This window comes from Pleurodeles waltl, chromosome 2_2, assembly GCF_031143425.1.
Source record: "Pleurodeles waltl isolate 20211129_DDA chromosome 2_2, aPleWal1.hap1.20221129, whole genome shotgun sequence".
NCBI lineage: Eukaryota > Metazoa > Chordata > Amphibia > Caudata > Salamandridae > Pleurodeles > Pleurodeles waltl.
Window position 1 is genome coordinate 474,215,915 of NC_090439.1, and position 17,011 is coordinate 474,232,925.

Genomic DNA, 17,011 nt, shown 5'->3' on the forward strand with positions numbered 1-17,011 from the left:
TGCAACTCCAGCTTTCCCCAGACCTAGGAGAGGCGACCCACTGCCCTGATGCCCATTTGGCACCAGGACAGATTGGAAATTAGCTATGCAGGAGGTGTGTTTGTACTGTGAGGTTAGGCACACCTCTAGGGTTACAGGCCTGAAGTGAAAATGGAAATTAGGAATTCCACCATCTTGTGTGTGGTGGAATTTAGAATTCTGAGACAGAGTGGTGCTCATGCCCCAAAGGAACAGGTTATCTAGTAGGTGTAGTGACCCCAGGGGTAAGTAGCCCATAGGCTACTACCCTTCACTTCCCTTAATGCCCCTAAACTGAATATTTAGGGGACACCCTGATACCAGGACTTCAGATTTCAATGGACAAAGAGACCAAGGGGACAAAGAGGAGTGCTTATCTGAGAACAAAGGAGCTACGACTGACTTGGCGCAAACCCTGCCAGCATGCCTGCTGCCCCCTTGTGAAGGAAAGACTGGTCCTGCCGCCATGCAGAAACCCTGAAGGCTGCCACTACGTCACCAACTGTCAGAGAATCTCCCTTGGGACAGAGGAGCTACTCTCCTACAGCTGCAGGCACCAAAGAAGCAAGGTCCAGTTCACCGTCCTGCAGGTCACCAGGACTACCGTTGCAGCAGCCTTCCAGTAGAGGTCAACATGCTCCTGCAGGTCAGATCCATCCTCCCTCCAAGTGTGGGGACGCCAAGACCGACCGGAGCTGCACAGCACCAACCTCCAAGGTACCAGACCCCTTGCATAAGCCAAGGTTGTTGTGTCTAGTTTGGACACCTATGCCAAGGAAACCAACCTTCAGGTGAAGGGACTTCAGAGACAGTGAGACCCACATCAAGAGTGTGTCTTACTGAGCTGTCCTGTTAGCTCTCCTTCTGTGGAAGGAAAGACAAAGAGTGAGTCCCTGACCACCGACACCTCAAAGTCCCTCTTTACCTGCACCCCACAGCCTGAGTATGAAGGAGGTGACTATTCCTACAGGGTCCTGAGACCCACAAGAGTCAAGCCCATCCTTGGGTCTGGCCAGACTGAACTTTGAGTTGCCGCTTGCTGCCACCTTCTGCAGGCCCACTCCAACTGTGTGTGACCTCAGCACACAAACCTGATGCCAAAAGACACCACTGCACCAGAGCCTCACCTATGTGCCAGAGCATCTCAAGGGTTGAGCCCCCGCTGTGGGTTCCCCTGACTGTTCCCCACAATCCCTGCTTGCAGCCTCTTTTCAACCGGACCGATCTCTACTGAAGTGAATGTGACAGCTGATGGTGTAACCCTCCGCTCCCGCATCCCTCCAAAGTGACCTGTTGGTGTGGCCTTTGACCTTACCCATAGTCACCTTAAGTTCTGAAGAACAGTCCTGTAAGTGCCCGAATGCAGCAAGTTTTCCCCAATATGATGACATTACTGCTCCATGTGAGAAAGTAGCCTCTTTCTAGCATGGTTAACCCCGTTTTTGATCTGTTTGCCAGTGTGTTCTGGGATCCTGCTAGTCAGGACCCCAGTGCTTAATGTTTGTGGCCTACTTGTCAGTATGCTTCACTGTTTTCGTCAGTATGCTTGACTGTGTCACTGGGATCCTGCTAACCAGAACCCCAGTGCTAATGCTCTCTCTGGTTGCAAATGTGTCCTTACATACTGGTAACCCAGTATTTCACTCCAAATTGGCATACTGGTGCCCCCATGTAAGTCCCTAGTATATGGTACCTAGGTACCCAGGGCATTGGGGTTCCAAGAGATCTCTATGGAATGCAGCATAGCCACCCATAGGCAGCCCATGCAAAAGCTTCTACAGGACTTCCATTGCAGCCTGTGTGAAATGCTGCATGCACCCTTTCACAGCCATTTTCACTGCACCAGGTCACTTATAAGTCACCTATATGTCAGACCTTCAGACCCCGAAGGCTGGATGCAAAGTACCTGTGTGTGAGGGCACCCCTACACTAGCAGAGGTGCGCCCACATCATCCAGCCCCATTTTCCCACACTTCGTGAGTGCAGGGATGGCATTTTAAGTGTGCACTGGACATAGGTCAATATTTAAGTCCAGCTTCACAATGGTAACTCCAAATATGGCATGTAAGGTGTCTAACAGGGAATTGTACCCTAATACTGATTCCAGTATTGGTTGCCCAATCCCATGCACTCTGGCGGAATCCACAGTGGGCCCCTAGTACTGCCACACCAGCCTTCTGAAGGTTTCCAGGCAGCCCCAGCTGCTGCCACCTCACAGACAGGCTTTTACCCTCCTGGGTCTTGAGCAGCTCAATCCCAGGAGGGCAGAACAAAGCATTTCCTTTTGGGAGAAGGGTGTTACACCCTCTCCCTTTGGAAATAGGTTTTACAGACATGGGAGGGGTTTCCTCCCCAAGCCTTTGGAAATGCTTAGAAGGGCACAGATGGTGCCCCCTTCCTTGCAGAATCGTCTACACTGGTTCAGGGACCCACAGTACCTGATCTGGTGCGAAACTGGACAAAGGAAAGGGAAGTGACCACCCCTCTGCCCATCCCTACCCCAAGGGTGGTGCCCAGAGCTCCTCTGGAGTGTCCCTGGGTTTTGCCATATTGGATTCCAAGGTGGTGGGGCACTCTGGGAGCATCTGAGTGACCAGTGCCAGCAGGTGACGTTAGAGACCCCTCCTGATGGGTGCTTACCTGGTTAGGTGACCACTCCCCCTCTCAGGGCTATTTATGGTCTCTCCTCTGGGTGTTTCCTCTGATTCGGATTGCAAGACTCCAGCAGGAATCCTCTGCATCCTTTACTTCATCTTCTGCTGATGGAACAACTGCTGCAAAGAAGCTAAGACGACTTCTGCAACATTGAATCTTCAGCTTCTGCCAGCAACTGCAACAGTTTCCAGGTCGTGCATCCTCTGAGGACTGCCTGTCTTCAGCCTGCAGCAGGAGAAAGAAGGAATCTCCCGTGGAGTGACTGAGTCACTTCTCTGCTTCAGCCGGCAACTCTCTGCAGCGACGACTAGTGGCTTGGGTCTCCTCTCCAGATGACCGGCGTGGATCCAGCAACACGGATGGTGGACTAAAGTGACTCCGACAGTCCCAACGTCCAACTTTAGTGGAGGTAAGAGCTTGCCTCCCCACGCAAAACAGCACCCCCATGCACTGCATGACTTGCAGTTGCCAAGACTTGTGTGCAACCTTCCAAGAAGCTTTTCGTGCACAGCAAAAGCTTGGGATCCCAGCACTCCATCCTGTGACGCACAGCTTCCTTAGTGGTTCTCCGGCGGCGTGGTAATCCTTTGTGTTGTGGTGCATGGGGCTCCATTTGCACCTCCTTTGTCCCCGGGCTGTGGGACTCCCATGCATGCTGCCTGTTCTTCTGAGGGCACTGAGTTGCTGAGAGCCCCCTCTGTCTTCTCCTCCTGGGTAGAGGCCACCAGATCCTTCCTGATCCCGGGCAGCACCATTTTCCGCTAAGCGCGAGCTTTGGGTGTGCAGAGGCTTGTTGGTGGAATCCAGCAACACAAACCAGACTGCATTCAGCCAGCCGGTGTGGGACATCTTCTGTACCAACCAGGAACCCGCATTTGTCTTCTTTGGTGCAATACTGACTTTGTCTTCTCACCGGTGGTTCTTCTTTTGCACCTACATCCGGGTTGGCAGGGGCTCCTCTTCTCCCTGGACTATTTAGTGCTTCTTGGACTTGGTCCCCTTCTTCCACAGGTCTTCAGGTCCAGGAATCCATCGTTGGAGTCTCTTCGGATTCTTGCATTATCTTCTATGAAGACTTCTAGTGTGTTTTAGGAAACTTGTGGGGTTTTACTCCTGCGCTCGCGTGGGGTCTATTACTTACCTTTCAGCCTAAGCTGCTAGAACACTACTACACTTCACTAATAAGGGATAACTGGACCTGGTATAAGGTGTAAGTACCTTTGGTACCCACTACAAACCAGACCAGCCTCCTAGACTCCAGAAATTGCTGTGTGCCAACTTTTGAAACATAAAAGTTCATATCTCCAAAACTAGTTACTTGATTCTGATGATCTTGGTATCTAAAGTCATATAAAAATAAGTGTTATTTTCATAAATTGGTGTTGGATTTATTTTTTGTGTGTGTGCCTCACTTACTGGCTTTGTGTGTGCAATAATGTGTAAGACTATCCTATGATAAGCCTAACTGCTTGCCACACTACCACAAAAGAAAGCTTTTAGGATTAAGGAATAAGGGTCACCCAGGACTATATGTATACTGTCCCCTTACACTGGTTCACTACATAGATAGCCATCCTCCTACAGTTACTATTCACGCTGCATGCACTAACATGGGTTTTTTATTTTAAAAATAAATAGTTAAAACATATCTCTTGTTTCCTAGTGTTCATGAAAGTGTTTTTTTCCAGAATAAAAAAGGACATGAATTCCACTAATCATTACTGTTATATCTCTTGGGATTGATCGTTACCTAAAAGATACCTCACTCGTATAGAGCTCAGAAGGATGTGGGGTGGTTGCAGTCCACCTGTCTTTCTGTCTTGGGTTGGCACACTAACACTGTCATTAGTGCCAGAGAATTAATAAAGGCTATTCCGTAGCTATGTTCTGGATATATCCAGAAGATGTATCACAACTACCCCCCCACCCGAGAAGTATGGCCTACTGGCACAGTACAGAGGAGTCCACTTCACCCTGCTTGCTGCAGTAACACATGGCGGTCGTGTTGTCCAGGAAGACGTCTAAAATTGTCCCCTTGATGGATGGCAAGAAGTCTTTCACAGCAGACGATCACTGAAAGCTTTAACTCCAAACAGTTGATGTGGAGCTGGATCACTGTCAAATAACAGAGGCCTGTGATGTACACCTTTCCTTCATGAGAGAGTGCCTTGCTGCAGGTTAAACTGGCACTTGTCAGCCACCACATAAGATCTTGAGTAGTCGCCTACGGGATGGGTGCAGTCAGAGAGGCAGCCCGGATGCTAGGTCCACTGAAACCTGATGTTTAACTTCAAGGCTCATATATTCCACCCCACTTTCAGGATGAGGAGGATGCACACAGCTTAAAATCCAAGAAGCGTCACAGTCATCTTCGCTGAGACCAAGGATTAAGCAGAAAACTTCTGGATCATATCCTGAATGTCCCAGACGTGCTTTCGCAGTAAAAATACCATAAACGTCACTGAATGCAGTAGAGCTCATATGAAGGGAATCTTCTGCAGGGGACACATGTAGGACTTTGGTTCATTCATGGAAAACCCCAAAGAGTTCAGAAGTTTGGCTGCTGTCTGGAGAAGGTCCACAACTGACTGCAATAAGCCCTCCTTGAGCAATTAGTCATCAAGGTATAGGTACCCTTGTTTGCCCGACCTCAGCAGGTGGGCAGAAACATCCATCATCACTTTCACGACCATTGGGGCTGAGGTATAGCCAAAGGGGTGCAAAGTAAACCAACTGTTCTGACACCACATACAATCGCAGAGAATGCCTGTGGCAATGCAGGACAGTTTTATGAAAATATATGACCTGCAGGTCCAGAGGCAACTTATCTGAGACACGGAAAGCATCTTTAATTTGTCTTTCTGCAGAAAGAGGTCCCTGTAAAGGGCTGAGGCCCACATCTTTTTTTCGGGCACAGAAGAAAATTAGTTACTTACCTGTAACTGTAGTTCTCCAGTATAGGAATCTTTCATAGATTCACATGCTTAAATCATTCCCCGTCGTCGAGATGGGAGCGTCCGGTACAATTACACAAGTAATGATGAAACATATCAACACAAGGGCCTTAGGCCTCTTTAATTTAATAGTCTATCACAGTCATTTTAAGAAAAGGACCAAACTTGAACCTCCACCAATCAGACGACACCACCCTCTAGAATCCTCCTGAGAGAAGCTCCAGCACCTCAGATTTTCTACCGCACGTCGTGCTAGCAAGTCTCCTCAGAGCTCTGCTCTTTCTTCACACCTTTGGATTGCCTTGAAGCCATTTTTCTCTACTAAACCTTGTTTTGACTGATTGAGGTTAACACCTACAACATGTCTGACAAGGAGAAGAAGGGTTTATTCAGAAATTGTAAAACTTGTGGTAAGAAAAGACTACATTCTGAAGACCCTCATCAGGTTTACATATACTGCCTCTATCCAGACCACTCAGCCAAGGACTGTAAGGTTTGTCGTACCTTTTCCTCTAAGACTCTTAAGGCTAGAGAAGGCAGATTATTAATTTGGCTGCAGAAGCTTAAATACAGAGATAATCCAGTCTCTGATTCGGATAGTGATGACTTCAACTGCTATAAGCTAGTGACCACTTTTTACCAATTTCAATTGGCATACTGGAACAACCTTAATTCCCTAGTATATGGCACCTAGGTAACCAGGGTATTGGGGTTCCAGGAGATCCCTATGGGCTGCAGTATTTCTTATGCCACCCATAGGGAGCTCAGACAAACCTTTATACAGGACTGCCATTGCAGCCTGAGTGAAATAACGCACATGTTATGTCACAGCCATTTTCACTGAACTTAAGTAACTTGTAAGTCACCTATATGTCTAACCTTCACTTGCTGAAGGTTAGGTGCAAAGTTACTAAGTGTGAGGGCACCCATGCACTAGCAAAGGTGCCCCCACATCGTTCAGGGCCATTTTCCCGGACTTTGTGAGTGCTGGGACACCATTACACGTGTGCACTACATATAGGTCAATACCTATATGTAGCTTCACAATGTAACTCCGAATATGGCCATGTAACATGTCTAAGATCATGGAATTGTCCCCCCCCCACTCCAAATCTGGTATTGGGGAGTCAATTCCATGCATCTTGGGGGCTTCACTATAGACCCCCAGCCCTGCCAAACCAGCTCTCTGATGTTTTCTCTGCAGCTACAGCTACTGCCAACCAACAGACAGGGTTCTGCCCTCCTGGGATCTGGGCAGCCTAGTCCCAGGAAGGCAGAACAAAGAATTTCCTCTGAGAGAGGGTGTTACACCCTCTCCCTTTGGAAACAGCTGTTAAAAGGTGGGGAGGGATAGCCTCTACCAGCTTCTGGGAATGCTTTGAAGGGCACAGATGGTGCCCTCCTTGCATAATCCAGTCTACAGCGGGTTAGGGAACCTCAAGTCCCTGCTCTGGCACGAAACTGGACAAAAAAATAGGGAAGTGACCACTCCCCTGTCCATCACCACCCCAGGGGTGGTGCCCAGAGCTCCACCAGTGTGTCCCAGACCTCTGCAATCTTGTTTCCAGAGGTGTGAGGGCACTCTGGAGGCCTCTGAGTGGACAGTGCCAGCACGTGACATCAGAGATCACTCCTGATAGGTGCTTAACTCACTAGGTGTCCAATCCTCCTCTGAGGGTTATTTAGGGTCTCTCCAATGGGCTTTTCCTCAGATTACGACTTGCAAGAATTCATCAGGGTTCCTCTGCACTTCTCTCTTCAACTTCTGCCAAGGATCGACCGCTGACTGCTCCAGGACGCCTGCAAAACTGCAACAATGTAGCCAGAAGACTACCAGTGAAATTTTAGAGCCTAATCCTTCCGGCTTTCTCGGCTGTTTCCTGGTGGTGCATGCTCTGGGGCTGCCTGCCTTCACCCTGCACTGGAAACCACATAGAAATCTCCTGTGGGTCAACGGAATCTTCACCCTGCTTCAGCAGGCACCAAACTTCAGCTTCACCGGTACTCTGGGTCCCTCCCATCCTGACGAGCGCGGCCCCTGGAACTAAGGAGGTGGGCCCAAGTGACCCAGACTGTCCAGTGGTACAACTGTCCAAAGTTGGAGGAGGTAAGTCCTTGCATCCCCTCCCCAAACAGTAATCCTGTGCACTGCGTGTTCTGCAGCTACAAGGGCTTCTGTGCACATTCCCAAGTAATCCTGCATGCACAGCTGAGCCTAGGTCTCCAGCACTACGTCCTACGATGCTCAGCTCCCTGAGTTGATCCCCGGTGTCGTGGGACCTCCTTTTGCAGTGTTGAGACGACAGCCGTGTTCAGTCTTCTTGAACCCGTGTTCAAGGACTTCTGCGGGTGCTTCCTGCCTGTGCTCTCTACGTTGCTGAGGGCCCCCTCTGTCTCCTCTCCCAAGTGGTGACATCCTGGTCCTTCCTGGGCCCCGGAAGCACCCTTTTTCTCCAACCGCGACTCTTGTAGCTAGCAAGGCTTGTTTGCGGTATTTTGCCAAGGAAATAACTCTGCATCCTCCGGCATGCTGTGGGACATCTTCTGCACGAAGAAGAACTTTCTACACCCTTTTGTTGTTGCAAAACCTGCAGCTTCTTCCAACCGGAGGCAGCCATTTTACACCTTCATCTGGGGTTTAGTGGGCTCCTGCTCCCCCCCACGACACTTTAGCGACTCTTGGACTTGGTCCCATTCCTTTGTAGGTCTTCAGGGCCAGGAATCCGTCTACAGTGCTTTGCAGTCAGTTGTGGTTCTTGCAAAATCCTTTATCACAACTTTAGTGTGTTTCTGAGGAAATAGTATTTTACTCCTACTTTCCAGGGTCTTGGGGTGGGGTATCATTTACACCCTTAGTGTTTTCTTACACTCCCAACGACCCTTTACACACTACACTAGCCTAGGGGTCCATTCGTGGTTCGCATTCCACTTTCTTAGTATATGGTTTGTGTTGCCCCTAGGCCTATTGCATCCTATTGTATTCTACAGTGTTTGCACTACTTTCCGACGGTTTTACTTACCGGATTTGGTTTGTTGTGTATATTTTGTGTATGTTAATAACCTCATAAGGGAGTATATCCTCTGAGATATTTTTGGCACATTGTCACTAGAAAAATTACCTTTATTTTTAGTAACACTGAGCATTGTCTTTCTTATGATATAGTACCTATGGTGGTATTGCATGATCTTTGCACGTCTCCTAATTCAGCCTTGGCTGCTCTGCTATAGCTACCTCTATCAGCCTAAGCTGCTAGAACACTACTACACTCTACTTATAAGGGATAACTGGACCAGGCACAAGGTGTAAGTACCTTTGGTACCCACTGTAAGCCAGGCCAGCCTCCTACACTGATCAGTAGATGAAAGGAAGAGGGAGAACTGAGAGGACTGTACACATCAAAAATATCCTTCTGGGGTTGCAGAACTGTAATGTAGAAAAGTAAGTGTAAGGCAAATCCAGGAACATCATACAATCGTGGAACAGCAGCATCAATAGCATTTGAGCCAGGGAGAGCATTTTCAACTTATCCTTGTGCAGAAATTATATAAAAACCCTGAAATTTAGAATGGCTCAGAGCCACCTATCCCTTTTTGGGAACCAAAATTAATGACAAAAGCACACTCAGCCTTTCTCTACTTTGGGCACTGGGTTGATGGTTCCTTTGCTCAGGAGCACTAGCACTTCCCTGACCAGAGTATGGGTATGTCGGCTAGGACAGAAGGGAAGATTAGCTGGGGTGGTAGATTTTCTTTAAAAATAAATGTCAAAGGAGTGAAATTAAAAGGTTTGGAGTCAATAGACAATTTACCCTCTGACCAGCTAAGAGCTAAAAAATGATTAGCGTTCATTCAATTATTCTTTCAGCTTAAGCATCACTCCACCCATTTACGTGCACCTTAAATGAATAAAGTAATGGTCTTGTTTACTCACCGGAACTTCAATCTTTGCTTTAAGCAACTGATCTTTCTTGATATTTTTCACATGAACCACAGGACCAGTTAAAATTCCTGTCCCACTGCTACTGCAATCAACAGTGTAGATCGGAAGGTTTGGAGCTCCTAAAAACTACACAAAGAAAACCTTACACTTAGAGAAAATTAAGAATTAGACTTACTGCATATTAAGAGGAAGAAATAAAAGGTGAAAAAGTATGAAAAACATGGATATGTGAGAAAACGGACCAAGAGGCTGAAAGAAAAGGTAGGAGGCGTCAGAAGAGAAATCAAAGATCAGAATGGAAAGGTTGCAAATGAAGAAAAGAGGATACAGGAGGGAGAGGTACTAACAATGGATGGCAAGAATGAAAGGAGGGAAGGAAAGAATGCATCAAGGGAAGAAAGAAAATAATACAATGAAGGACAGAAGAGCGTAATTAAAAATGGGGAAGAATGATTTAGAGTAAGGAAGAAAATGAGAGAACAATGGGAAAACAAAGATGTAAAAAAAAAAAAAAAAAAAAAAAAGAAATTAAAGAAAGCAAATTAGAAATACCACAAAATAAATGTCGATATGCGCAGCAAGCCCTAGCTCTTCTAGATGACAGAACAGATCTTTAGTTACAAAACAGAACAACAAAGTTAAGGAGGTCAAAATCTTAAGTGCCTAGATCTTTCGAGGGCAAAGAGTCATACAGTAATGAATTAAAATGTTAACCGGCCAATAAGTGCCGCAGGTCCACATGGTTCAAACTGAAATTTAGTCTGTTCAATAAATGCGACCCATACCAGAACTAAGGTCCAATGCTGGTCAATGGCAGGGTGTTTGTAAATCTCGGTCCTCAAAAGCAACAGAACGTTCGCTGACAATATAAACTTTTGCTAGAACAGTCAATTACTAGGCAGACCAGTATCGTGCAACAGTCCATTTTACCAACCAGTCTTCTCATGATTTGATCCATTGTGAAATTAAGGGTCATGCCACAGTATTTGTAACCAGCAACCCCAGTCAATCCACCAAGCAAGGAAAAGCACTCCAACTCACCTCAGTCGTCAATAGAAACTGATCCAGCTGAGGGTCTAAGTGATTTAATTAAGGCAGATGATGGACAAAGAGGACGAATAATTCAACCTATGCAACCTGCCCACCATCTTAGTGCAATCACAAGAGCACATGGTCCTACTAGGGTTAGAAAACAGCAATACAGGTGCTTGCAAACATGAGGTAAAGAAACAAACTACAAAGAATTAAAACTGGGCGGTCAAAAATGTGCTTAAAAATCAAAACATATGACAACGCCACCCCTGCTTTTAAATCAGCCCAACGGCTCTCAATATAGCAAAGGATTCAGATAAAGGCACCTCTGACTCATGTTTGGCTTGAAAATGCTGAAGAAAACCCAAACATATAGATATGTAATAAAGATCACAATTCTCGATCACTACCTTTGGAACAAAGTGGAACTAAGTATAAGATAGCAACTAAGTACCTCAAGATTAAGAAAGACGTGCCTCAATAGGACCCCCTGCCCACCCCCCCATCTCAGGAACTAGGCCCCAGCATTTTAATAGAACCAGTCCAAATCCCAGGGATCAGGCACGGACAGACAAGAAACCCCTACCTAAGATTTCCTACATATCTAATATTTTGACTAGGGTAGTTCAGCTCTATCTCATGCCCAGTTTGCATACTAGGCTGCTTCAGGACCAACCACCCTCAAAGCATTAACCCCTTAGCTGCTGAGCCTCTCCCCCCAAGTGCTGGGCCCTTTTTAGCTATTTGGGATAGTTTGTGCATAGGACTTCATAACTTTTTGTCCATATAAGCTATCCACACCAAATTTCCTTTCTTTTTCCCAACATCCTAGAGATTCTAAAGTTACCCAGAGTTTGTGGGTTCCCCTGGAAACCAAGAAATTAGCCACAAAACAGCTAAAATTTTGGGTTTTACTTTCAGGAAAAGGGGGAAAAGGGCTGCAGAAGAAAGCATGTGTTTTTTCCCCTGAAAATGGCATCAACACAGGGTTTGCTGTGCTACAATCACCATCTTCCTAGCTTTCAGGAACAGGAAGAGTTGAATCAGAAAACCACATTTTTAAACACAATTTTGGCATTTTACAGGGACAAATGCTATTTTTACTATTTTTGTGCTTTCAGCCTCCTTCCAGTTAGTCACAGAAATGGGTGTGAAACCAATGCTGGATCCCGAACAGCTAAACATTTCCGAAAAGTAGACAAAATTCTAAACTCAGCAAGGGGTCATTTGTGTAGATCCTCCAAGGTTTTCCTACAGAAAGTAACAGCTAAAATAAAAATATATTGAAATTTAGGTAAAACAAACAAAAAAAAAAGAGCCATTTCCAGCCACGATTTCTTCTATAACTTCTTCCAGCTATGGCAGATCTTATAAAGCAATATACTGTTACGTCTGCTGGACTCTTCTGGTGTGGTGATATGTAGGGCTTGTAGGTTCATAAAGAGCCCTAGGTACTCAGAGCCAATAAAGGAGCTGCACCTTGCAATGGGTTTACATTGTATACCGGGTATACAGCAATTCATTTGGTAAAATATAAAATATGAAGAGTGAATAATAAGTATAAAGGAAACCTTTGAATTTCCAAAATGGGCCCAAGATAAGGTGTTGAGAAGCAGTGGTTAGTTGCACACTCTTGAATTCAGGGGTCCCCATACTAGCATGTGAATTACAGGGCATTTCTCAAATAGACTTTTTACACACTGTCTTACATTTGGAAGGAAAAAATGTAGGGAAAGACAAGGGGCAATAACACTTTCTCTTCTATTCTGTGTTTCCACCAAGTCTCCCAATAAAAAAGGTACCTCACTTGTGTGGTTAGGACTAGTGCCCACAACAGGAAATGCAACATGGACACAACATTCTTACATTGAAATCTGACGTGTGTTTGTGGAAAGTGCCTAACTGTGGATTTTGGCCTCTACCTCAGCCGGCACCTAGAAAAACCTACCAAATTTGTGCACTTTTGAAAAGTCGACACCTAGGGGAACCAAGGATGGGCTAACATGTGGTGCTCTCACCAGGTTCTGTTACCCAGAATCCTTTGCAAACCTCAACATTTGGCAAAAAAAAAAAAAAAAACTTTTACCTCACATTTCAATGATAGAAAGTTCTGGCATCCGAGAGAAGCCACAAATTTCCTTCCACCCAGCATTCCCCCGAGTCTCCTGATAAAAATGGTAACTCACTTGTGTGGGTAGGCCAGTGCCCGTGCCAGGTATAGATCACACAACGGTCAAAGTTAGTCCTTCCATTCGTGACGCAGGCACTAGGTACAGACACTCAAGTGGGGTAGCGTTTTTATCAGGACAGGTGGGGAAACACTGGGTGGTAGGAATTTTGTTGATCCTAGCATATTTTGGTAGCTTGTGTGACAGAAATGCAACAAAAAATAGACTTTTTATTCAACATTTCAGCTTTGCAGGGTACTCAGAGTAAAAAAAGAAAAATTTGGGAGATCCCACATAAGCCACACCTCTGTGGACTCCCCCGGGTGTCTAGTTCCCAGAAAAATCGGAGTTTGGTAGGTTTCCATATATGGCCGTCAAGCCCAGGAACAAAAACGCAGGTGCCTGCATGCATGCCTTACAAAACCAGGTTGTTTTGTGATAGATAAGTCTAATGTCTCCACAATATGATTTGGGCGGTGGAATTTGGGGCTGAACTGAATTGGGGAGCTCCCAAGAGAGCACTCTCTCTGTGCTTACCACCACATGCACCCGCTCTCTACGTTGGGCTAGCCCGCTATTGTCCCACTGCACGGACTGTGCTTGCGAAGGGACAGCAGGATTGTTCTCATCACCTCCCTCAAAATCACTGGAAGAGGAATAATCGGATGGGACTTCGACTACTGAAAATTCACTCCCAGAGTCTGCACCACTGTCCTATCCCTCAGATGCTTTCTCACTATCTGCTGTCTCAGTCTCTGACCCTACGTCAGAAGAGCGAGGGTGTGTCCTCTGAACGTCTGTATGCAGCCATGGCTGCTACATGAACTTTAATGGACGAGTGTGCTAGGCCAGATCGAGCTAACTCTAAGAGATACGGCAAAATCTCTTCTGGTAATGAAAGAAAAGGGTCAATTTGACGTTGATGACACCAGGCACAGAATCTCCTCCATTTACACTGATACGCCTTGTTAGTGCTACCCGCTCTGGCCTGTGACAAAATATCTCTGCAGTCCTGCGGGATATTTAAATGCGCAAATTCTCTGTGGTGAGGAGCCATGCCGCTAACCGCATTGAGTGTGGATCGGGGTGTCGAACTTGGCCGTTGTTCATTGTTAGTAAATGAGGTAACGGTTCCAGCGGAATATGAGGTTTGACTGAGAGAATGAGGAGCTCTGTGAACCAATGTTGGCGCGGCCAATACGGGGCTATCAGTATGAGAGTGCACAGTTCTGTTTTCATCTTCGTGAGGACCCTTGGGATCAACGGAATGGGAGGAAAGGCGTAAGCAAAGATGTCTGACCAGACTATCGAAAACGCATTCCCCCAAGATCCCTTTTGGTGATGCCAACTTGCGAAGAACTGGCATCTGGCGTTGTCCTTCTTCGCAAACAGATCCACTGTTGGTGTTCCCCACTGGGAAAAAATCTGGGTGAGTACCGTCTGGTCTAATTCCCACTCGTGGCATTCCGATTTCTGTCTGCTGAGTGCATCTGCTGCTTTGTTGTTTATTCCCGGCAAGTGTACCGCCAACAGTGCGACGCCTTGCTGCGAGGCCCAGTTCCAGATCGCTTGGGCTTCCCTGGAGAGGGTGAGAGATCTTGTACCTCCTTGTTTGTTGAGATAATGCATCGTAGTGGTGTTGTCCGTTCTTATCACCACTCGCGATCCATGGATTCTTGGGAGAAACGCTTGTAAAGCAAGGTGCACTGCCCTGAGTTCTAGCCAATTGATATGCCTTGATGCCAGATGAGTTGACCATCTGCCACTTATTTTCAGGTCCTGTAATACTGCGCCCCAGCCTTCCAGTGAGGCATCTGTTGTTATGGTCCACGGGGCTGGCTGTTGAAGAAACGAGAGACCGATTGAGAGATGATGCTTTTGAGACCACCACTTGAGAGTTTTGATCATTATCGGAGTAATTTGTATCTGGTCTTCGAAAGTTCCTGATACTTGAAGCCATTGACGGTTTAGCTGCTCCTGCAAGGGGCGCATCTTTAGCCGACACAGAGGGATCAGAGGTATGCATGAAGACATCATGCCCAATAGTGATTTGAAGAGACAGACTGTAACCTTTCGTCTTCTTTGTATGAAACTCCCTAGGGTTAGTAACCTTTGTTGTCTCTCTAACGTGGGACATGCGATGCCGGATTCCGTGTTCAGTTTTGCTCCCAGAAAAGTAATACTGCAGCCTGGTAGAGGGTTGGACTTCTCCCAGTTGATCGTGAATCCGAGATTGGTCAGCAAGGAAACGCACTTTCTTGTTGACTTGTGTGCTCCTGTGTAAGTCTTTGCCTTTATTAACCAGTCGTCTAAGTATGGAAAGACCTGGTGCTTTCTTCTCCTGAGAAAGGCTGCCACTGGTGCTAGGCATTTGGTAAATATTCTTGGGGCTGATTTGAGCCCGAAGGGAAGGACGCGATATTGATAATGGCTCCCGGCTACGGTAAATCTCAGATACTTTCTGTGGGCAGGGTGGATTGGTATGTGGAAGTATGCGTCCTTGAGGTCTAGCGATGACATAAAATCTCTTTGATTGAGACGCAGAAGGACGTCTTGCAGGCTGATCATTCGAAACGATTGCTTCTTTAGGTATACATTTAGTTGCCTTAAATCGAGGCTCGGTCTCCAATCCTTCCACTTTTTTCGAATTATGAAGAACCTGGAATAAAATCCTGTTCCTCTTTGAACCCGTGGCACCTTCTCTATAGCTCCCTTGAGAAGGAGCTTGTAGACCTCTTCTTTGAGTTGTTGAGGGTATCTTGAAGGAGTCTTGGGGGGAGGTTTCTGGACAAATTCTAAAGTATGGCCCCGTTCCACTAATTGTAGGACCCACTTGACTGACGTAATGGTTTGCCATTGACTGAGAAATAAGGAAATTCTTCCGCCCAGGGTGACAGGAGGAAGACTGGGCGTAGCCGGCGCCTCGAAGACATCAGGTTCTACGAGCTGCATCCTTAGCAGGGCGGGTTGAGCGTCCTCGGCCTGCCGGTCTATTATAGGCTGGTTGAGTCGGTTGTCTTTGGGAATAGTATGGCCGAAATTGTTGTGAAGATGAGGGATAGGAAGAGTATCTCTGTTGTTGATACCCTCCTCTGTAAGAGGGCTGGCCGCGCCCCCTAGGGCGAAAGGACGATTTCCGATATTGCAGGGTCCCTAGTGACCTTGCAGTGTCCGTGTCCGTTTTAATTGACTGTAGGGCTTCGTCCACGTTTCCCAAATAACGCTTGGCCATCAAAGGGTAAGTCTAGGATCTTATTCTGGACGAAATGAGGTGGCTTTGAGCCAGCCCTGTCTTCTTAATACAGCAGCGCCTGCAAGCTGTCTGAAAGCAGTGGTGGCTATGTCCATTGCGCAGTCTATAAGCTCTGCAGACGCACGTTGACCCTCTTGCACAGTCTTATTTGCCTCTGATTTTACGTCTTCCGGCAGTTGACTAATGAAAGGTGCAATATCTGCCCAAAGCTGTCTGTCGTATCGAGACAAAATAGCTAAGGAGTTGGCAGCTCTAAGCACTAAGCTGGCCATAGAAGAAAATCTTTTTCCTATGTTGTCTAGCCTTCTACCCTCCTTATCTGGGGGTGCAGAAATTGGAGCCGAAGGATTCTTTGATCTTCTTTGAGCCGCTTGAGCTACTACGGAATCTGGAGGAGGATGGCCTGTCAAGCATGTTGGGGCATCATCGGGAGCTTTGTATTTCTTATCCAGACGTGGTAAAACTGCTGTGACTGTTGCTGGATTAGTCATGACTTTAAGGCCTTCTTCCCACAAGTAGTTCACCATCGGGATGGAACGCACAGACTTCTGGAAGGGCTCTTTAAAATCATAAAGGAAACAATCTGTTTGCTTCGTAGGTAGCGGTAATGCAAAGCGCTTGGCTGCCCTCTCTAAGAGATTGTGAAAACCTCCAATGTCTTCAGGTGGGGACTCCACCTTCGAATGAGAAGGAGAAGATGGAGCAGGAATAATATACTCGTCCCACTCTGAGTGAGCATCTATGAGCTCTCCTTCTTCTTGATCTCCATCTGAAATGTCAGTGTCCTGGGGAATTGTCATGTCTGGGGTAGCCACATCTGTGAGATGCAAAGTCGTCGGTCTTTGATGTGGAGTAGAAGGACCAGAAATGGGCGATGGATGAGGCTGTTCTCCTTGTGGAGGAAACCTTCTGTTATAATCCACCAACATGGCTCTAAGGCCAGTAAGCAGGTCGGAAGGGATATACGTTCCCTGTTGATACTGCTGATGCT

At 46.7% G+C, this 17,011-nt stretch overlaps 1 protein-coding gene across 3 annotated transcripts in view; it reads right to left on the minus strand.

The window, feature by feature from the left end:
• Positions 1–17,011, minus strand: part of SMCHD1 (structural maintenance of chromosomes flexible hinge domain containing 1) — a 2,128,336-nt gene that overhangs the window by 1,056,283 nt on the left and 1,055,042 nt on the right. For all 3 annotated transcript variants that reach the window (XM_069219969.1, XM_069219967.1, XM_069219968.1), the window contains exon 24: positions 9,559–9,693. In XM_069219969.1, the coding sequence (XP_069076070.1) occupies positions 9,559–9,693 (135 nt within the window). The remainder of the gene's footprint in view (positions 1–9,558; positions 9,694–17,011) is intronic.